The sequence below is a fragment of the Sciurus vulgaris genome (genome assembly GCF_902686455.1).
Source record: "Sciurus vulgaris genome assembly, chromosome: 10".
NCBI lineage: Eukaryota > Metazoa > Chordata > Mammalia > Rodentia > Sciuridae > Sciurus > Sciurus vulgaris.
In genome coordinates this window covers 3948673-3972187 of record NC_136470.1, presented here as the reverse complement: position 1 = coordinate 3972187, position 23515 = coordinate 3948673, and the positions used below count along the sequence as shown (strand labels likewise).

Sequence of the window (23515 nt, the reverse complement as noted above, 5' to 3'; positions counted from 1 at the left end):
GTTCGTCGGCCTGATTCACCATCCCGGTGTCTGCACAGATCAGAATGACACATTGTACACCAAGAAAAGCGTCGCTCACAGCTTTGAATATTAAACAAGTCAACTTATTGATTAATTGAAGAGGTTCCACCACCTGCTGGAGATCAGAGCGCAGAGAATCACAGTGACGTTCAAGGGAGCCGCTGTACCACATGGCACTCGGCCTGAGCTTCTGTGTGACCACATCCTCTGCCCCCATGAGGAGACAGTCTTCCTGGGGTGCTCATGCAGACCCTGTGGGGCTCCCTTGCCTCCTCAGGTCTGGCTCCTCTTCACCTGCCCTGCCCGCTCATCTCTGGCCCCAGCCCTGCCGGGTGCTGCGCAGCCCCGCCCTGCCTCACTTTATTGTATTTTATTAACGCTTATCCCTCCCTAGTAGCCTCTAGTTTCTTTCCTACTTAAAAGTCCCCATGAGGACAGGGATTTGTCTGTCTAGAGCTCACCATACCCCAGCTCCTAGCCAGCATGCTCTGCAATGTTCATTGAATGAATGAGGGAGAATCAGACCCTAAGTGTTGCAGAAATCCACATGTACGTCAGCATGGGGGTCCAGAGAAATGGGACCTGCCCCTGCAGAGGCAGAGGGCTGGGGCTGGGGTGTGGCTCAGTGGCACAGCACACAGGTGGCCTGAGTGAGGCCCTGGGCTCCAGGCCCAGCTCCAGAAGGAAAGCAGGTCAAGCAGTCAGCAGAGCCAGGGGCCACACTTTGTGGCAATCTGAACACACCCTACCAGAGCTCTGATCGATGTCTACTAACTTCTCTTTCCATTGATTCTGCTTTTTGAACAAGGAAAAGCTACGGGACTTTCTTATTCTGCCGAAAAAAAGTTGAAAGTAAAAGTGGAGAGAAAAAAGGAACCAAAAAAATCTTGTATTTCATTTTTACTCTTTGGTACATTTTCTTCTGGACTTTTTAATGCACGCTGTAGGCATCGACAAAGTTAGAAAAAACAGGCTACGCATACTTAAAGCGTATGTTAGGTCACTTAAATTTTCAAATATAGTTAATGTGGTTTTGTTTATTTCCAGACACCTAATTTAAAGGAAGTATCCAACTGTTGATATGGACATTGCTATAGGGGTTTTGGCTGTTGTTGTTAGTTTTTAGTTTGAATGATGATATTTGTTACTAAGTGTCCACCTAAAATGCACTGAACATAGTATCTGAAAATGTAACTAACTTATTGCTTAAAAGTGGGTGTCCTGCTTCTCACCTCTGCAGCCATGCGGTGTACACAGACCCAGTTTGGAGAGAGTGTTCTCCAGAACTGGACACGTGCTTTCTCCCTGGAGCCTGCATGTCCCCTTAATGTAGTGACTGTCCTTATCAGGTATAGACCTGACTCCTTCCCCTGGGGCAGTGCTGTCCTGGGCAGGATGGGTCCACAGTTCTCTTAAGCAAAAACCAGGCGTCTCGAGGTACCTGGCCACCCTCCAGGGCTGCAGCTGGTGCACAGGTCCCAAGTCCACTCAGCTGGAGGCTGGGACCTGAGCCCATGCAGAACAGCCGTGTGTGCAACAGGCACGCTGTGTTTGCCGAGGGCACCATGCCAGGCCCCACGGCCTGGTGTGCAGGTAAGCCAGTTATTCAAGGACACCAGGTATTCAAGAGGAAGGGGCCCACAAGGGAGTGTGGCAGTGTCCCCTGTGACGTCACTGCTGTAACAGTCGCCTTGTTTCCCAGCCTGCCTTGCAGGGGTCTTGCCTCCCGCACCTCCCGAGACCAGGCTGGTATGTTCCAAAAGCAATGCGGAAGCAGGGAAGCCTAACTTAAAGTCAAACCTCTAAGCCTGCCGTCCCATTGACTCGGGAGGCCGAGGCAGGAGGATTCCAAGTTTAAGGCTGGCCTGGGCAACTCTGTGAGACCCCGTCTCAAAATAAAAACTGAAAAGGGCTGGAGATGGAGCTCAGCGTTACATAGGCACCCCTGGTTCAACCCCAGGACTGAAATAAAGGGGCGGGGCGGGGAGCAGAGGCAAGTGCCAGGGAGGCTGGTGAAGGGCACTTTCACCGTCGAGCTTCGGCTGTGTCTGCAAACTGGTCCAGGCCCAGTTTTGACTTTAGACACAGCTGCCTTTCTAAAGCTAGCAGTGACTGATTTCCAATGACACCGATTTCAGTCTACAAAAGCTGTAGACAAACTCAGGCCGAAAGCTGGCCGAGGCCGGGCCCCGCCCTCATCCTCCCTCCTTGCTCTGGTACCCACAGAACCGGGAGCCCTGTGGTGGCCTCGGAGAGCACCCGGTCCCCTCCTTGAGCCTGAGGCAGCTCCCTGCAGGGCAGCAAGTTCGCAGGACAGGGCTGGCCCCTCTCCCTTCGGGAAGGAAGGACCCTGGGTGCTCACCACTCTCCAGGGAGCGGGGACAGCCCTGGGCTCTGACACGGACGGTTCCTTGCTCCTCCTCCTTCCTACAAGAGGCATAGTCCCAGGGCTAGAGTGCAGGGACCCACTGAGTGACCACTACAGCTGAAGACCCTGCCTGCCCAGGACTCCCAGCCCAAGGCCTGGAGCTGAAGTTGGCCAGTGTGGACATCATGGGGTCCTTACAGCCTCCTCCCTGAGGGCCACCACATCAGAGCTGGAGCTCCACATGTCGTGGTCCTGGGGACGGGGTGGGAGGAGAGGAGCAGGACCCCAGGCCTGGCCCTAGGCGAGGCTGCCTGTGACCTGTGGCCTCGGCCAGGTGTGCTGTGGCTTGTAGGGGCCACTTTGAGTGAACGGGGCAGGTGCACTTTCTAGAAGGCAGACCTTTGCTTTCCTGACTCCCGAGGAGCACCTGGCTCTGGAGATGCAGAGCTGGGTGTCTGCGTGCATCACAGGGGCTGGGGATCTGAGCAGAACCCGGGGCACTTCGGACAGTAGGAGTCTCTACGAGCCTGCCACCCATTCCCTAGAAGCGCACACAGCCAGGCGCTGAAGAAGGAAGCCTGCTCCTCTCGCAGGTGGGGCGCAGAGGGCAGGCACATCCGCTGGGCCCCCTCTCCAGGACTCCAGACCCCCTGGGAACCTCCATCATGCTCTGCAGGCTGTGTATGAAGTGAAGCTTAAAACAAAACAGTCGAGGTGCTGGGAGCCAGCCGTGGGCCACAGAGGTTTTAGTGTCCTGGAGTGGGGCCTAGGAAGCGGTCCTGTGAAAACACTTCCTGGTTTGGGAATGCTGCTCTTATTCATGCCTCTGAGCGAGGAAGACGACTTGGTGGAAGTCACCAGAACCTAGGGACGAGAGGACCGTGTGGGTGTGTCTGAGCAGACGGTGGCAGGTTCACATCAGCCACCTGAAACCACCGCTCTGCTTTGCCTGGGGTTAACTCTGGTCCACAGCCAGGGGAGACCAGATCCAGAGTGCTCTGCCCAGAGACGCTCAGTGCTTCCCACGGCGGCCAGGCAGTGCCACCATGGACCCAGTGCCAGGGTCACCTTTCCGAAGGCTTGTCTAAGGGGGGGACTCCAGGAGGGAGGAGGAGGAGGGAGACGGGAGAGCAGCCAGACAGCCAGCGCCAAGCTGGATTTGACACACGCTCACCCAGCCTGAGGACGCACAGGAGATAGTGGCCACCAGCAAGGGCCCGGGTCCAGCAACTCTGGGACTGGTAGCCTGGCAACCAAGAAAGCAGTGCCCAGTGATGCCAGCAGAGGATTGCAGAAAGGGGCAGGGAGTGGAAGTGGCTGGCGGTCACATTCTCTCCGGTGGCTCCGGCCCTGGGAGGCCTGGAGAGGCTTCACTGTCAGCTGACACTTGCTGCTGCTCCTGGGGGCTCAGACTCCAGCATTTCCTCCAGGACTCCAGGACTCTGTGTGCCCATGACACACACTGGAGATTTCAAAACGCTAAGCTGGCATGGATCCATTCTTATTTTTAAATTTTTAGATACAAAAGCACAACACATATTTCCATAAAAGATAAAAATGTTTTAGAGCAGAGATTTCTGTTTTTTTCTTCTTTTTTTGGCACTGGGGATTGAACCAGGGGTGCTCTACCATTGAGCTACATGCCCAGATTTTAATTATTTATTCTAAGTCAGGGTCTTGCTAGCTGCAGAGGTTGGCCTTGAACTTACAGTCCACCTGCCTCAGCCTCTCCGGTCTCTGGGATTACAGGTGTGGACCACCGTACCACTCCTGGGTTAGGATTTTTTAATGTAGCAAGCGTCCTTGGTAATTTTCTGATAGCGTGCAAATTTAAAACCTTTGATTTGCCTGTGAGTTTATATGATGTGCTTCAGGTTGCAAGTGTTCAGGGACTCACGGAAATCAACATGCTGTGACTATCACACAGCACCAGACACAATTGAAGAACCAATCTGAGGGAAAAGAGCAGACTCTGGTGTCAGAAAGGACCTCCTCAAGACACTGGCTCTCACTCAAGACATTGCAGGGTGGTGGGACCTCTCCACCTGCCTGAGGAACGTCCGCCGACCTCTCCGCCTGTCCTTCCCTGTGGCCACAGCTGTTCTGGGACCTCCTCTGTCCCTGTTTGGGTCAGCTTCAGCCAGGTGGTTGGCTGTCACATTTATGCCTGGGATCCACAGCACAGGCCAGCGACGGTACACTCCACGCTCCCAGGACGCAATCACCGTCCACGTGCACCTCGCTCCTGTGGTCACCCGAGGGCCTTCTTCGAAAGGTAGTGTTTTCATGGAGAGGCTGCACGCCCTTCTTCCACGTGTAGTGTACGTGCAGTTACAGTGTCTGATAGAGGGCTGGAGCAGGCCAGGATCGGGGTGAGCCCTCAGGTGAAATTATGGGGGTGCCCCAAAGCTCAGCAATCAAACTAAATAACTGTTTAATGCAGTAATTTTTTTTTCTTAAACTGGGAATTGAACCCAGGGGTGCTTAACCACTGAGCCACACCCCAGGCCTTTTATTTATTTATTTTTAAATTCTGAGACAGAAACTTACCAAGTTGCTTAGGGCCTCACTAAGTTGCTGAGGCTGGTCTTGAACTTGTGATCCTCCTGCCTCAACGTCCCCAAGCTGGGATTACAGGCATGTGTCATGGTGCCCAGCTTAATGCCATATTTTTAAAGGTTCAAATAAATCTAAAACAATCCATGATGAACAAACACAAACATTTTAAAGAAAGGCAGGATTAAATAAATGTAAACACAGGCAGGTAGGACCCGGGGAGTGCCTGCTGCCTCGTCCAGTCCCAGCGGGGCCGGAGAGAGCCCTGATGGGAACAGTAAGCCTCCGGGGTTCTGCGGAGACCCACGAAAGGCAGGGCCCTGGGTCCTCTCCAGTCTGCGACGGGGCCCATCCCAGTCTCTCCAGAAGACCTCAGTAAGTACCAGCGGCCCACGCACGGAGGCCAAGAGCTCCGTGGCCCCTCGTGGCTCCCGAGGTCCCTTGAGAAAGGCCTCAGACTGCGCGGGCTGCCAGGTGCCTCCTTCACCGCCTCCCAGGACTGTCCCCCTGCTCCTCTTGACTCCTGTGTCCACCCTCAGATCCGCCTTCAGGGCCTACCACCTCTCGGCCCTCACAGCTGGCCCAGCACAGGGTCACCCGCAAACGAACACGAAGGTCACCTCCAGCCAGGAACGCGGGCCTCACCCGTTAAGGAGGAGTTGGCGAGTCCTTCCAGGGAGGGGGAGGCTCTGCGGACCCTGGGTTCCTGGCCTCCCCAGCAGCGTGCAGACCTTCCCTTTCTGGTCTCCTCTCTCACCAGCTCACTTTGTCAGCGACTGTCTCACGCCTCAGCATATGCTTCGCTTTCTGATCCAAGGGGCTGGTCACCCCATAGGCGGGCAGGGGACTTGTGGGCGTTGAAAACACACATTGCCCAGGACAGCCTCAGGCTGCTCTGCCTGGCGAGGAGTAACGAGCGTCCAGAGCCGGTGCTGACCTGGGGCCTCCACCCTTGCCCCTCTGCAGCACAGGGGACTCAGTCCTTCCTGCCTACTTAGGAGGAGGATGTGGGGGTCTGAGCAAGAGCCTGGACTCAAGAAGCAGCAGCCCCTGAGTGGCTGCGGCTGCGGCGCCTGGACAGGAGCCTGCTGGACAAGGCCATTCCCATCAACCACGTTGGAGACACCAGGACCAGACGCCTCGCTGCAAAAACAGCATCAGCATGGTGTTCTCCGCGCTCACTCTCATCGTCCAGCACTGAACGAGACTCACGAAGCCCACCCCAAACTGCACCCAGTGGACCCCCAGCAGTCATCGAGTGACCCTTCAAGTGGACACTCCAAGCCAGGAGCCAGGACGCAGCCACCAGCAGGCACCCCTTTCCCCTCACCCTTGGGTCCTGTCTCCAGGAAAGACCGCACGCTGTATGTGATCGGGGGTCAGATGCAAGAGACTGAGGCCCAGAGTGCCTTCCAGGCCTGTGTGTGGCAGTATCAGGTCATCTACAGCAGGCGGGAAGAGGCAGGCTGGAGACAGGCAGAGTCAACGCCACGATCTTATTAAGGACCAATACACCTTACAGGCAAGTCCTACAGTTCCTTCTCTCTTTGGTCATAAAAGGTAATTAATGTGAGAAGGTGTCACTCCTATAAACTTTTTTTTAAATTAGTACCTATTTTTTGTATCCATGCAAGTTAATTTTTTATACATTATGTCTGTCTTAAAAATATACTGGCATCTAATGGATAATGAAAATGTGGTACATATACACAATGGAATACTACTCAGTCACCAACAAGAATAAAATCATGGTGTTTGCCGGGAAATGGATGGAACTGGAGACTATCATGCCAAGTGAAATAAGCCAATCCCCAAAAACCAAAGGCCAAATATTCTCTCTGATTTGCAGATGTTAACACACTATGGGGGGTGGGGGGGGGGGTCAGACAAAGGGGAATGAAGGGAAGAGAAGGGTATTGGAATAGGAAAGACAGTAGAGTGAACAGGACGTTAACGTTGCTGTGCTCATATATGAACACGTGACCCATGTAACTCCATATCATGTACAACCACAGGAATGGGAAGTTAAGCTCCGTGTGAGTAAAATATGTCAGAACACATTCTACTGTCAAATAACTAAAAAGAACTAAGAAAAACATTTAAAAAAGAAAAAATGATTTTAATAAAAGAAACTATTGGGCTGGTCGTCGTGGTTCAAACCTGTTATCCCACTGGCTAGGGAGGCTGAGACCAGAGGTTCACAAGTTCAAAGTCAGCCTCAGTAACAGTGAGGTGCTAAGCAACTCAGTGGGACCCTGTCTCTAAATAAAATACTGAATAGGGCTGGGAATGTGGCTCAGTGGTTGAGTATCCCTGAATTTAATCCCCTGTACCCGCTCCCCGCCAAAAAAACTGTTGGAAAACAAAACTATATTAAAAAAAAATATACACACACACACACACACAACTATATATATGTATATATATATATATATATATATATATATATATATGCACCCACTTCCAATAAAAAATTTTAAAGGGTATCACTTACTACTCTAATGCTTGTCCCACGCACATCTGATACGATTTTGAAAGTGTCTTTTACAATCTCACTTTGCCTCTATTCTAGCTGTATTCAAGAGGCACATTCTTACTCACTACATCCTGCACTAACCGTAAAGTTGCTTCGTTGGGTTCCTAACTGGACATAATGACGGAGTTTTGGGTTCTGCCCTCGCTGACTCTGAGCACCTTAGAGCTAAAGGGTGAACGTGAACACACCTGTACTCAGACTGCAGCTCAGAGCAGGAGACTGTGGATGAGCACCTGCTGCATTAAATGAATGGACTCTCAGGCATTCCCTTCTGGAACAGGCACTGTCCAACAAACCAACGTCGGAAAATCAGGAGCACAGTAACCCAGTGAGAAGATGCCGTCTATGAACAGGAAGCAGCCATCGCTGACAACACGTCTGCAGGCTCCTCACGCCCCGTCTCCAGCCTCCAGACGTGTGACACTGACGTTTCTGGGGGTTACAAGCCACCCGGTCTGGGGTAGTCTCTCCCAGCTGCCCGAGTGGACTAGGACGCTGTGCTCTAAGGCAAACCGCAAGCTGCCCTCAGAGATGCCCTCAGTCCCTGCATCACTGGCGCTTCTTGCCCCGGGGCTGTGCCGAGGGTGCAGCAAGCCGCAGAGAAGCCCAGGCGGGAGCTGCGCGTCCCGGCCTCTGGTGGAGGCCCTTCTGTCCACTGATAAAGAATGTCTTCTTGCCACCCGACCTTTCTCCCCTCTCCATTTACATACTGGCTTCTGCTCCCAGACGGGACCTGATAAGATGGTGTTTGAGATGTTCAGTTCCTTAGAAAACCTGAAATGATTCTAGAGTTTAGGACTTGGGTCCCTCCCATGACTCTCCTGGGAGGAAGCTGAGATCTGGTACCTCAAGAGGATAACTCCAGGTCGGGCTGTGGGCTTGGGGTTGTGGCTAAGCAGCTGGGGCCAGACTGGGTGCTCCACTGACAGGCAGGGTCAGGTACTCACCTTTGAGGACAGGCCTCTCACCAATGCTGCGAATACTGTAGACGGCACTGGACAGGGGTGCATCCGGAATGAGCTCTGCAAGCAGGTACCCAGAATACCAGGCACACATGGAGGCGAAGACGAGAAAGGCGGCCTTGAGGGCACCTGGAGACAAAGCAGGACAGGTAAGCCCTGCCGCACAGTGCAACGGCCAGGGGCCAGGCGCCCTCTGCCCTCCATGGCTTCTCTCCCCGACTGCGAGGCGCCGGGTTAGCAGGTCTGCACTAAAGGACTTCTGGGGAGGCCCCCGGCCCCCGGTGCTCAGGTGGGAGGCAGTGGGCAGGGAGGACCCGCCAGCTCTGCAGTGCTGGGCATTTGATGCAGACGACAGATGACACACCAGAGTGGCGCCTTGTCGGAGCCGGTTGCTGCACAGCTGCTGAGGTCAATGAACCTTTGAGCTTCTGGGGGCGCACGATCAAGGCAGCCCCGGTCACACGTTCCCTTTGTGACACTGTCAGCTATCAGTCTGCTCCACAACCAGCCTGAAACCTCCAAGGGCAGGTCTCGCTCTGTTGATTATGTGTCTGGTGATTACGGGTCTGGTGATTACGGGTCTGGTGATAGATTACGGGTCTGGTGATCATGGCTACACCTCCGTGCTGAGAACTGCTTGGCACTGGGGCACTTACAGCAGACGAATGACAGCTGGCCCGCCACACTGGGAGAAGTGTGGACACACATTCCTTTGCCAGGGACACCCCAGGTTCTCCATGCAGCAAGTCCTGGAGGTGCCTTGCTGGAGGGCTCCACTCGCCCCTCCCGAGCTGCAGGGCACCCCCAGGGAAAGGCCTTGCCCGCTGAGTGCAGAGCCCAGGAAGTGACAACCTTGAGGGGAGGAGAGCTGAGGAGGAGAGGGGCAGGGAGCGGGCAGGCTGCGGACTGGTGAGGAGCTGGAGCCCAACCCCAGCTGGGGCCAGGAGGGCGGCCACTGCAGACGCCAGGGGTTTTCTCCCTGCCAGAGCCTGGAGCAGACGCAGGCTCCCCTCAGTCTCCTCTGCAAGCACATCTCCCTTGAAGCTGAGGTTCAGTGTTGAGCCTCCAGCCCTTTAGCCCATGGCTCCCTTCCTGCCCCGACCCAGTCACTATGCACTAGCCCTGTGGGGGGCCCGGGTTCCCCACCCAGGGTCCAGCTGTGGTCCCAGCCCCCTTCCCTTGGTGCTCAACAGACTCCCGTTCATCCTGCAAGCACTCGGTCTCCACGCCCACCTGCCGCTGTGTCCCCGTGGCCCGAGTCCAAGCTTGCAGGGAGCCACGCTGACGGAACTGACGCTTCCGGGTCGCCGTGGGGTTTTGCTTTGTTCTTTCAGGTGTGCCTTTCAACATTAATTCCTTTTCTATTTCCAAACCACACAGTCCCCAAGACGACTGGAACAATGTGCAGGGCTGGCTTTCCATTGGGAAAGGCTTTAGCAAGGCCACTGTCGTTGCTAGGACAGAAGGGACACCTCAAAGCCAGATGAACCAGCCACAGAAAACAAGATAAGGACTGTGGATCTGGCAGGCTCTCCTCTGTACCTCCCCAGGGCCAGTCGCTGTGGGCACACCACTGTCCCCAAGTCCTCGCCCCTCGGCCTGCAGGACGCTCCCCTCCATGCTGCCTGCTGCTAAGCCTGGTAGGTGCCCTGGGCACACTTAGGACTAGATGGCAGGATGTTCTAGAAAGTTCTTTTGGGTGGACCATGTACATGGACAGCTGCAGGACATACCCAAAGACAGTAGTAGCTCCCTGAATCCTGGGTGTCAGGTCATGGCTGGCCGATTCTACCGAAGTGGCTGAGAAGAAAACTGGCACCGAACAACATTCAGAGGGTCTTCAAGACCCCAGCCCGTACAGGGCTCCTGCAGCATGAGCTGCTAATAGCGTGGAGAAGACAGTGTTCCACTCCCTGTGAAGGGCCTAAGAGCCGCCTGGAAGGGAGGCACAATCCGGTCCCAATCGGTAAGGACGCACAGGTGGACGTGAGGGGAAGGGCAGCCCAGGGTCCTCAGGGAGGGTTCTGCGCTGTGAGTGGCCTGTGAGCACCCTCCCTGCCATCTTTCGGTGCTCCTAGGGAGGCCTGAGTGTGCTGTGGTTGAGGAGCTGGGGACGGCCTGGCCTCCTGTGCTGACATGCGGCTGGCTGGGAGGAAGAGAGACCTGGAGCCAGGACCCCTCTAGGGTGGGAGGGCAGAGCCAGGGCACCCCAGGACTGTCTGCCATCAGAAGTGGGCACATGCTGGCCTGAGACTGGTCCATCACAGAGGCACAGAGGTCCCTGCCACCAGGAGCTCAGGACCAAGGAGCCAGCAGGGGCGGATGCTAGCAGGTGGCCTGGGTTCCTGACCCAGGGCTGCCAAAGGAAGTGCCAGGCTGGGGCTTGCACAGCAGAAGTTCACTTCTTGGAGGTCTGAGACCCAGGGGGCCCAGACCAGTGCCTCAGGGCTGCTTCCTCCTAAGGCCCTCCTTGGTCACAGACGGCGTCTTCCGCTTGTCCTCACAGGGTCGTCCCTCTGTGTGTGTGTCCTGATCTCCGCTTCTTATCAGGATACCACCCTGATGACCTGATTTTAACTAACTCACCTCGTTAAGGCCCCATCTCCAAGACACAGTCCCATAATGAAGTCAGGGTTTTAGCACAGGACTTGGGGTGGAGGCCACCATTCAGTGCCTAACCCAGCATTAACCCAGCACCAGGCACACTGGGACAGCCTCTCTGTGGACCCGACAGGAGGTTAGTCCCTGGGTGACAGCAGAGCAGGAAGGACCAAAGGCAGCCTATCAGGATGAAGGTCAGCACCTAAACTGAGCAGTGCAAGGTGCCTCTGGGAAGGTAGGAGGCCAGGGACTCTGAGAGGCCACTCTGCAGCCCAGGTGCTACCCTGGTGGGAAGGGCCCCAGCAGCTGGGGAGGAAGTGCTGAGTCCAGAGCCCCCTGCCAGCGACTCTGCAGCCAGGACCCCGCCTCTCCTCATGGGATTGCGTGGCCGCCATTGTCCCCATGGGACACAGGCCACCCAGAAGACGCGCAGGAGCCTGAGAGCTACTCATCTCAATTTTCAGATCACAGAATCAGAAGTGAGGCGGCGCTGAGTTTCTGAGGTGACCTTTCTCACAACTACATGCCCAGTGAGGACGACCCTGGCGTCATGGGAGCGTTGTGTGGAGGGACCACATAGCTCACAAATGATCACCAGGGCTGGTGTGAAGAGGGGAGGGGGAGAAGCCGCCAGGGTGCTCAGCACTTTCCCTGCGCGACCAGTAAAATGATGTCAGCATCCCAGGAGAGAACGGAGAGGCTCTTCCTCCAGCCGGGGGTCAGCTGGGCAGTCAGGGAGGTGTCCGTGCGCCGCCCACCGCTTACTGACAAGGGCCGGCTGGGGGCTCGTCATGCAAACATCACTCACACAGGCTAAGCCGGCTCGACGTCACCAGGCACCGTCCTTACACAGGCACACACGTGTTGCCCCTCACCCCTCGTGCACAGCAGGCAGCGAGGAGGGCCCTTCACCCACAAACCATCCTTTAAAGAAAATAATTCTACACGAAAAGGCAAAGCTGACAGTGTGGCTCTTCTCCACCTGGGGTGCGGGCTGTGCCGAGGGCTCCTGCGGGACCCTGGGCTGGAAGGGCGCCCTCACGCAGGGCCGCCCGGAGGCAGGGAGGGACCGAGGGAGCGCCGTCCCCTTCTGAGCCACCTGGTTTGCACGGGGCTGTGCCCCACCCTCTCCCCAGAGGAACTGGGAACAAGCGTGAAACCACTAGGAGGGCAGGCAGCCTCAGGGACCCTGGGGGCAGCTGAGACCCCTGCCCTGAGCGCGGTGGACACGGCGGGCGCCCTTCTCCCGCCGTCTTTCTAAATCTCTGAAGTGCCAAGAACTTGAAAAGGGGAAAAATAAAGACGTCCTGTTTAAAAGACAGAGCACTAGAGGGACGTCCCTCAGCCCCACCAGGCTCCAGTCTCCAGCCTCACTCCGCCCTCGGCCCCCTCGTGCCAGAAAGGACTCGCCCTCTCCACAAGCCCGGGGCTGCTCCGCTTGAAAGCTGGCTCCCGCCTCTGGCTGGCGGAGCCCACGCAGAGCCCGGGGCCGCCCAGTGCCGAGCAGCCCTCCTGAGGGGGGCACTCCCCAGCCCCCACTGCAGGCACGCGCTCTCCCCAGAGAGGAGGCCGCTGCCGTGCCGCCTGCCCGCCCACCCGCCTGCCCTGGGCAAGGTGCCTCACACCCACCGGCCCCCGCGGGGTGGCGGAGCTGGCCACAGCGGAGGTCCTCAGAAACCTCAGCCCCTTGGGCACTGAGACCCTAATTCCGGATCCCAAGTCTAACAGGAGACCCTGGTGACAGCCGCCACCCTTCTGGCTCCGTGCAGCACATTCAGAAGGGGCAGCAGGGGACTCTCCCCTGCCCTGGGTCCCTTCCCTCCCCACACCCCGAGGCAGGGCTCACTCACCAACAGCCACTGAACGCATCTTCCAGGTGCTGCTCTGCCCGCCTGGTCCTTGGGAGCAGCTCCCTGCGACCTGCAGGAGCCACTGACTGGGCGGCAGACGGGAACCTGCCCGGGGGTGGGTAGGAAAGGGGCGGGCCCGCCAGTATTAGCAAATGACAGGTGCAGGCTGGGCATGTTCAAGGTTCAGTGGGCAGCTGTGGGTTGAGCAGGTGTGGGCAAGCAGTGCACCAGCCGGCCAGCCGAGGGCTCCCAGGGCGCTGGAGGCGGGACGCACTCCCAGCCAGGCCTGGTTGACCAGAGGCCAGAGCTGACAGGACCTGGGACGCCAGTCAGGGTTTGTAGAGGGAGGACACAGTACCTCTTAACACTATGCATCCGCAGGCTCCAGCTTAATGTCCCACCACAGAAAACAGGTGCCAAGACACACTTGGCCGAGCCTTTTATACTCAAGGCAGAGTCCCAGAGCCAAGTCCCCTGTACCCAGGTTCCTGTTAGGACAGTGGCACTGCCAGTCCAGCTCAGTGCCCACCTCTTGCTTCTTTGCTAAGGATGAGAGCAGCTCAAGGAAGAGAGCAAGGACAATATCCCTGCTTGGCCACGGTCAAGGTGGACAGTCCCTCTTGTAACAGAGACCAGGGAGTCTGAGAGCAGGGTCTGGCGGGCATGTGGGGGAGATTGCCCTAAGGGCATCTGGACCCCAGGGAGAGCAGGGATTCTCTCTGCCACCCACAAGTCCACTTTCATTCCTGGCTCCCAGCAGGTTTTCGCGCTTCAGACCCGCTCTAGCCCAGAGGCCTTGGGCCACAGGGGACAAGTCAAGGGTCCAGGGGCAGCTGGGCACTTCTGCTCTGCTCCCATTTCTCCTCTCCCGAGAAGCCCAGAGTCTTCAGCCACATGACACGAGGGGCGTTGGCTCACCTGGGGACATCCTTCGCCTGGGGGTTGACCCAGGCGCCATGGCCATGGCCCCCCCACTGCCACCTTGGTTCCCGATAGGCCCCCATACGGTGCCATCCAAGGAGACAGGGGACAGGCGTCCTCAGTTCATGCCCACTGCTGTCCTCCCAGATCAGAGGGCCCCGACGACAGGGGTCTTCACAGTAAGCGAAGGTACTGACCTTGGGCCTGAGCCTGGACATTTCCACAGGAGGCCGCCTGACTGGTCCTGCAGAACCCTGAGCTGCCGCTGTCCTGCTCGGCCAACGCATGCTGGGCAGGAATGGACTGGCTCATGAAGTCAGAGTCTTGAGTCTCCCACCACGACGCTCACCTTGCCTTGGGCTCAGAGGTGGGGCTTTCATCTCTGGGTTTGTTATTACTTTTAAAAATCACGGTTTAAAAATGTATATAACGTAAAATTTACCATCTTTTTCATTTTAAGTGTACAGGTCAGTAGAGTTAGGCAGGCACATTATTGATTTCCAAAACATTTTCATCCTGTGAAACCCAAACTCTGTCCCTGTTACTCAAGAACCGGCCACTTCCCTCCCGCAGCCCCTGGTAACCACCACGCCCCTGTCTGTCTGTGTGAACCTCAGCCGTCCAGATGTTCCACACAAGTAGGATCAGACAGCGTCTGCCTTCGTGACTGGCCTAAGTCACACAGCTTAGGGACCTCAAGGTGGCCCACGTCAGGACTGCTTTTCCCCGAGTCTGAATAACATCCCTGTGTGCATGAGCCACACCGTGCTTGGCCTTCCTCTCTCCATGGACGCTGGGCGGCTTCCGCTGCTTGGCTACCACGCGTGATGCTGCCACAGACGAGGGAGGGAAAGCATCTCTGCCTTCCTCCTCCTCCTCTGGGAAATATACTCAGAGACGGGCTGGGATCAGGGCACGATTCTGTGTCTAAGTTTTGAAGAAACTGTGGCATGTGCTTCTCCACAGCAGCGGCGAGCTGCACAGTCCCTGGGGGCAGGGGGCCGCGCTTCCCCATGTTCTCACCTGGGCCTTCCTCCCTTTACTCCACGGCATCAACTGGCATGGAGGTGAGGTGGTGCCTCCCTGTGGACTTGACTGTGTTCCCTAATGACTGGCCGAACCTCTATTACATGCTGGCTGGACATTTATTTCCATGTGATCTTGAGAGAGAGAGCTCTAATTCAAGCCCATTTTAAAACTGGGTTTATTTTTGTGGCTGCTGAGTTGCAGGAAGCTTTGCACATCCTGGATATTAACTCCCTATCCGACAGAGTTGGTGAATGTTCCCTGCCCCCTGTGGCTGCCGCTTCGCCCGCTGAGTGTCCGCGGCGCGCAGAGGTTCTCAAGAGTGACAAGGTACCGCTCCGATCCTGTTTCTGCTGCCAGTGTTTTCCGCACAATATCCAAGAAACAAGGGCCAAACCTAAAGGCTCCAAACTTCTCCTCTATGCCCTCCTCGAAGAATTTTAGTTCCGGGTCTTACATGTCGACGTTTAACCCATCTTGTGTTGATTCTTGCCTTTGGAATAAGGTAAAGGTCCACTCCATTCTCGTGTACTCGCATCTCCACTTTTCCCAGTGCTGTTTCCGGGGTCTCCCTTCTGCCACCGAGGGGTCCTGGCTCCTGGGGAAGGGTGCTTGACCACACAGGCCAGGGTTTGTTTCTGGCCTCTCCATTCTCTTCCACCACTGATCTGTCCATCTTTGTGCCCGTAACACACTTTCTTGATCACTGTGGCATTGTAATAAATTTTGAGAGCAGGACACACACTCCTCAAGTTTGATCTTCTTTTTCGAGATCATTTCATTATCTCAGCATCCCTCAGGCATTCACTCATACGTTAGAAAGGATTTTTAGGTTTCTGAGGGGGAGGCCGGGACTTGGCGGGACACACATTCACTGTGAACTCCTTCGGATGGTGTCGACATCTTCCAGACCATGAACACGAGCTGTCTTTCCACTGGTCCGTGTCTTCCCTGGTTTCCTTGAGAACGTCTTGAACTTTTCACCTGCTTAGTTAAGCGAGCGGTCATATTCGTTTTGCCTTGTCCAGTGCCCAGAGCCAGTTCCCCATTCTCACAAGGTCTAGGACAAACTCTTGAATCACGTTTTCCTTCGCAACCCTGTGGCCTTTAAAAAATATGACATGAGTTGCATTTCCAGGGCCCTAACTAAGGACCTCTTTTTTAAAAGGCTGAGGGTGTGGCTCAGCGACAGAGCACTTGCCCGGTCAGAGCATGTGAGGCCCTGGGCTCAATCCCCAGCACTGAAAAAACAAGGGAGTGCTGTGCACACTCAGGGGTGAGAAGTGTAAGCACACCGTGAGGCCGATGAAGGTGGGAAGATGGAAATACTGTCTGCTCAGCTGGAACTTCACTCAGGAGCTCGTAAAGGGGTAAGGAACAAGGTTACTTGTAAAACACACGGGCAAAGATACAAGAAATTCCTGTTAAGTGAAAAGGTAGAAATAAACCCAGACATTTATTCACACACAAAGAGTGGAAAGAAACACACAAAGATAAAAAAGAGGTGCACTTCCCAGAGCATACTATAAATCCATAACTTTTTTAAAATGAAAAAAAAAAAGTTACACGTGTCGGTTTCTTATCACTGTGACGAACACTGGACACAGTCAACTCATGGAGAAAAGGCTTGCTCTGGTTCATGGCCTCCAAGCTCAGTCCACGGTCAGCTGGCCCACTGCTTCTTGGGCTTGTGGTGAGGCAGAACATCAGGGTGGGCACATATGGCAGGGGAGACTGCTCACCTCCTGGCGGCTGAGAAGTGAGAGAAGGGACTCGAGCCCCCAACCCCCTCCAGGGCACGTCCCCAATGACCTGACTTTCTCCTGCTAGGTCCCACCTCCTAAAGGTCCCACGGCATCCCAAGAGTGCCCTAGCCTGGCCACCAGGCCCTGAACAAGTGGACTCTGGGGCACATTTACAACCCAGTCTGTAGCAGTGCCCTGAAGAATCATGTGCTGCTGCTCCTTCCCACTCCGCCAGCTCCCGGGCCCTGGCTGTCTGTAAAGCTCTTTTCTTCTGGGCGCTCCTTGCTCCCGCAAGCCTATTTCAGCGGATTCAACAAGTTGTCCCCCTGCCAGGTCCAAGGCCCCAGCCCAGAGTTCCCTCCCCAGACTCGGCCAGGGTCCTTGGTGCACTCAGCTGTGTCTGTGCCTGCAGCCCACATCTACTGCCCTCAGCCTTTTACCCAGGAAGAGCGTTACACCAACCTTCGCACCAGTGTCTGCAGCACCCCTTTTACCCAGGAAGAGCGTTACACCAACCTTCGCACCAGTGTCTGCAGCACCCCCTGAAGCGCACGGACTTTTCTTGGTCTTCGTGCCTCCTGCATTCTACTGTTATACACCCTGATTTCTTTAAAAGCCTCACAGAGATGGATTTGCTATGTTGTCTTCTGCAACGTAAACCACGCTGCAGTGAACACCTTTGTGCATCACCTTGCCAGAAACCCGGGGTAGATGTAGAATAAACTCCAAGAATTGAATGACTGGATCTGAGTGCATGTGCACCCTGAATTTTAATTCGTGTTTCCCACAGTCCTCCAGAGCAGGGAAACCACTCCCCTCCCTCACCAACAGCCCGAGAGCTGCCTACTGGCCAGACTTCTGGAGAGTTACTGAGACATCTCCTTCACACACTGGGAGACATGTTCACTGCATTAAAGCAGCTCAGCTTCAGGGCAGCCCAGTTCACGCGCATCTTAGACCCAGGCTGCCCCGAGGCCTGTCTCAGCCCTGGCTGGCACCCCTGCAGCTGCCTCCCCTCCACAGGGCAGAGAAGCAGCCCCACCTCAATCTAGATGCACTTCCTGCCCGGCCAGAAGGTCTCCCCGCTCAGCACTTCTCTGTCCATCCCACGGAAAGTTCAGTTCACAAAGGACGGTCCACACAACTGTGGCCTGCTGTGTCTCTGTGAAGTGGGGAACACAAGCTGCTCCCCAGAACAGAGTGCAGACGCCACACACACACACACACACACACACACACACTCCAGGACAGTGAGTGCAGACATCACTCACACACACACACACACACACGCACACACCCCAGGACAGTGAGGGTACACATCATACACACACCCCAGGACAGTGAGTGTAGACACCGCACACACACACACACACACACACACACTTCCCAGGACAGTGAGTGTAGATACCACACACACACACACCCCAGGACAGTGAGTGCAGACATCACTCACACACATACTCCCCAAGACAGTGAGTGTACACATCATACACACACCCCAGGAGAGTGAGTGTAGACATCGCACATACACACACACACACACACACACTTCCCAGGAGAGTGAGTGTAGATACCACACACACAAACACACACACACACACTTCCCAGGACAGTGAGTGCAGACATCACACACACACACACACACACACTTCCCAGGACAGTGAGTGCAGACATCACACACACACACACACACTCCCCAGGACAGTGAGTGCAGACATCACACACACACACACACACACACACACTCCCCAGGACAGCGAGTGCAGACATCACACACACACACACACACTCCCCAGGACAGTGAGTGCAGACATCACACACACACACACACACACACACACTCCCCAGGACAGTGAGTGCAGACATCACACACACACACACACACACACACACACACACTCTCTCCAGGACAGCGAGTGCAGACATCACACACACACACACACACACACACACTCCCCAGGACAGTGAGTGCAGACATCACACACACACACACACACTCCCCAGGACAGTGAGTGCGGACATCACACACACACACACACACACACACACACACTTCCCAGGACAGTGAGTGTAGACATCACACACACACACACACACTTCCCAGGACAGTGAGTGCAGACATCACACACACACACACACTCCCCAGGACAGTGAGTGCAGACATCTCACACACACACACACACACACACACTCCCCAGGACAGTGAGTGCAGACATCACACACACACACACACTCCCCAGGACAGTGAGTGCAGACATCACACACACACACACTCCCCAGGACAGTGAGTGCAGACATCACACACACACACACACACACACACACACACTCCCCAGGACAGTGAGTGCAGACATCACACACACACACACACTCCCCAGGACAGTGAGTGCAGACATCTCACACACACACACACACACACACTCCCCAGGACAGTGAGTGCAGACATCACACACACACACACACACACACACACACACTCCCCAGGACAGTGAGTGCAGACATCACACACACACACACACTCCCCAGGACAGTGAGTGCAGACATCTCACACACACACACACACACACTCCCCAGGACAGTGAGTGCAGACATCACACACACACACACACACACACACTCCCCAGGACAGTGAGTGCAGACATCACACACACACACACACACACACACACACTCTCTCTCTCCAGGATAGCGAGTGCAGACATCACACACACACACACACACACACACACACACACACACTCTCTCTCTCTCTCTCTCTCCAGGACAGCGAGTACAGACATCACACACACACACACACACACACACACTCTCTCTCTCTCCAGGACAGCGAGTGCAGACATCACACTCACACACACACACACACACACACACACACTCCTCAGGACAGTGAGTGCAGACATCACACACACACACACACACTCTCTCTCTCTCTCTCCAGGACAGCGAGTGCAGACATCACACACACACACACACACACACACACACACACACACACTCTCTCTCTCCAGGACAGCGAGTGCAGACATCACACTCACACACACACACACACACACACACACACACACACACTCCCCAGGACAGTGAGTGCAGACATCACACACACACACACACACACACACACACACTCTCTCTCCAGGATAGCGAGTGCAGACATCACACTCACACACACACACACACACACACACACACTCCTCAGGACAGTGAGTGCAGACATCACACACACACACACACACACTCTCTCTCTCTCTCTCCAGGACAGCGAGTGCAGACATCACACACACACACACACACACACACACACACACACACTCTCTCTCTCCAGGACAGCGAGTGCAGACATCACACTCACACACACACACACACACACACACACACACACACACACTCCTCAGGACAGTGAGTGCAGACATCACACACACACACAGCTTCTGCTGCGCTGTCCTGTGCTCTCCTCAGTGGTACGTGCTGAACTTCACGGGCTCTTCTTCTAAATTCTGGGGTCCGTGCTGCGCCCCTCCCGGCGGTGCCCTTGGACCACCCTTCACCTGTGGACCGCGGCGCCCCCTTGTGCTCCTCCAGGCCCCCCAGGAGCTCCCGCGGCGGCTCCCTTCCAGCCTCCTCGGCTCCCTTCCAGCCTCCTCGCAGGGTTGGCACGGAGTCTCTGCTGGACACCGGGCAGGTCTGATGACTCAGTGGCCTTCATTTTCCGGATGGTGGGTCACAGTATGGAACTGTGGAGGGCCAAAACCCTCCCACGACGTGCCAGGTATAACAACACACTTAACGGACAACGTGCAAACTCACGTTCAGACTCCACGCTAAGGCGGATCTTACGTGAACTGTCACTTGGTCTCAGTCAGCCTTTTTGCTGCTGTGACTGAAGACCCGACCAGAATAACCACAGAGGAGGACGAGTTTGAGGGCTCACGGCTTCAGAGGTTTCCGACCATAGACAGCAGCCTCCGTTCCTCGGGCTGCTGGTGGAGGAGTGGAGCAGAGGAAAGCAGCTCACATGGTGATCAGGATCAGAGAGAGAGACAAAGAGGTCTCCACTCTCCAGACACCAAATATACACCCCAAAGCCACGCCCCCAGTGCCCACCTCCTCCTGCCACACCCTACCCGCCTTCAGCTACCACTCACTTAATCCTGTCATGAGACCAAGTCACTGGTTGGGTTAAAGCTCCATAACCCAATCACCCCAATCATTTCTACTCCAGAACTTTACTTTTCTCTTTCTTTCTTTTTTTTTTTTTTTTTTTTTTTTGGTACTGGGATTTGAACCCAGGGGCACTTAACCACACCCCCAGCCCTTTTTTTATATTTTATTAGAGACAGGGTCTCATTGAGTTGCTTAGTGCCTTGCTAAGTTGCTGAGGCCGCTTTGAACTTGGATTCCTCCTGCCTCAGCCTCGCAGGCTGCTGGGATTACAGGCGTGTACCACCACACCCGGCTGTAAACCTTCTTGCATTGTTTCATACATGAGCTTTTGGGGGACAGCTCACACCTGAATCAACACACTTGTCAAGTTTTGGTGGAGTAGCAAAGAAAGCCACAGCTACCTGAGAAGACCACACAGGTGTGCCTCCCTGTCCCACACAGGTCAGGTGAGGCCACCAGCTCCTCACCTTCAACCTAAGCAGCATGCACCAGGCTTGCTGAAAGCAGGCGAGAGAACCCCGTCCTACTGAGGCGTAAAGAGATGCAGAAGTGTTTGGAAAGTAAAATCGTTTCTCATAAAAATAGTGCCATCAACATCCAATGGGCACACTATTGCTCTTTTAAAATAAATTAACACATTTTTAAAAAAATCTCTCACTTTTAACCTCTAGTGCCATGAGCATCAGCAGGCAGAACCAGAACGGAACCGAGCAGGCGTGCACAAGCTCCCCGGACTCGGCCACTCGGGTGTCCAGGCCCCGAGGTCCAGCAGGAGAACGGGGTTCAGACTGTCCCACAGGAACACGAGCAGACGTCCTGACGACCAGAGGCGCCCAGGAGCCCTGGGCGGCAGACTCCGGTCCACTCCAGGTTCCATAGACGTCCTGAGGACCAGAGGCGCCCAGGAGCCCCGGGCGGCAGACACGGGTTCACTCCAGGTTCCATAGACATCCTGAGGACCAGAGGCGCCCAGGAGCCCCGGGCGGCAGACTCGGGTTCACTCCAGGTTCCATGCCCCACTGCGGACCTGGAACAAGTCTAACACTCTGGAAACTAGTCTTTGTTTTTTGTTTTCTTTTTTACTGTGTGTAATGGGAATACTGGTTTCAGAATAGCTGAGACTAGAAGGGGTGACGCGCGGAACGTGCCAGCACAGCTAGGAGGCTCTACTGTGATACTTGCATCTGCTCCCCGTGCTCCGAGGCTCTGAGCACCCGTCTATGCCACCAGCCACAGGGAAAGCAAGCCTCTGGGTGCGTGCTGGGAACGGATGCGGGAAGGGCTGATTCTTCAGAGCTTGCTCGATCTTAGAGGCAGTGCATGCCCATCTTCTGGGGGCCCAGAATCCCTGAGGGAGGAGCTCAGTAGAAGACATAGGTCCTTGTTCAATTCAACAGGCCAAAGGCTGACCAAGCACCAACTAGACACCGTGCACCGTGTGAGCCCCAGAGGCACACGTGAACAGGACAGTGCACGGGTCCCCATGGAGGCTCAGACTTTAGATCACACAATACCTGTGAAGTGGAGCACAGGCAGGGATCCCAAAGGCCTCGGCAGGGGTCATGTGGTGCAGAGAGAGGCACTGGCGACCCTAGGAGCTGGAGAGGAGGTTCCCTCTGTAAGCACAGTAATGAAGAGCCAGGGACAGTTGCAAGGCAGGGAAAAGACCAGGGCTCTGGGGTAAGTAAAGCAGGAACCTGAGGCTGGGAAGGCTGGGCACACACTGTCAGCAGCTTTCTTACAGCATCACTGGCGGAGGGGCACCCAGGTGCCTGTGCACTTGGCTTGGCAGGAAGCCCAGACCTTCCCTAGAAATCTCTGGGGCAACAGGCCCAGAAGCAGCTGGCAAAGGTGGACTGCGGTTTAAATTCAGTTGTTCTGCCCTTCCTTTGACTGGAAGAGGGACAGCTGCCATTTGGGGCTACCTGCTTTGTTCTGGGGAGCAACCTGGGTGGCCAGAAGGTAATGCAGATGCCAAGTCTCTATGTCTGACGATACAGCACGTGGACACAGATGCGGCTCTCAGGGGAGTCTGGCAGCCCAGCGGCCTAAGCAGCATGCCGAAGCTTCTAGTCTTGTCCTGTCTGCTTTGGTGGCCAGGCTGCTATTTGCAGACCATTTCCTGCAAGTCTCCTGAAAGTGCTGGTGTTGTCTGTACAGAAAATCCATGATGACTCTGAGGCTTTCATTAGGAAAGAGTCATTTGCAGAAACCAAGTACTGGGTCGTGCCCTCAGCTGTGGAAATCCACCCAGCAGTGGACGCTTGTCGTTTGGGGAGAATACAAGTGTTTGACTGACTCCTCGCTACTGGAGTTGTGCACATCCTACCATTCCAAAGGCTCTTGTGTGCATTCTCTCTCAGTGTTGCTTGTGGCCAGTGAGGTGGGACTAGAAGAAGCTTAATCCAAACAGAACTGATGCAGAATCCAAGCTGGGCATGGAAGAGGCCGTCGCGTACAGGATGACTCATTTGTGGGGAGGATGGCACCAACTGTCATGAACCTGACTGTCACAGAAGTGAGGGCACGACTCCAAGAGAAAGCTGAACACCCGTCGTCCATTTGGAAACTGGAAAAGATATTTTGGTCAAGACCAGGACATCCACGGGGACTGCAGTACACCGACCAGATCATGTATGCGGCTAGACCTGCAGGAGGCTGACGTGCTACTCTCCCCAAGCAGCGGAGATTGCTGGTCACCCACTGTTACCATTTAGACAAATGGTGTGCACAGGTTCCTTAGTAACCCAAGGCCATTCAGCTGACCC

The 23515-nt window shown here is 55.3% G+C and overlaps 1 protein-coding gene across 3 annotated transcripts in view; it reads right to left on the bottom strand.

Moving 5' to 3' along the window:
- The window catches only part of LOC306638083 (protein FAM3B-like), a gene marked incomplete at its 5' end in the record, with an annotated part of 42385 nt that overhangs the window by 15895 nt on the left and 2975 nt on the right, over positions 1–23515 (bottom strand). For 2 of the 3 annotated variants that reach the window (XM_079101177.1, XM_079101179.1), the window contains one exon: positions 8429–8572. In XM_079101177.1, the coding sequence (XP_078957303.1) occupies positions 8429–8572 (144 nt within the window). Of the gene's footprint in view, positions 1–8428; positions 8573–12894; positions 12997–23515 lie in introns of those variants that run through there. The other variant, XM_079101178.1, reaches the window with a different exon arrangement.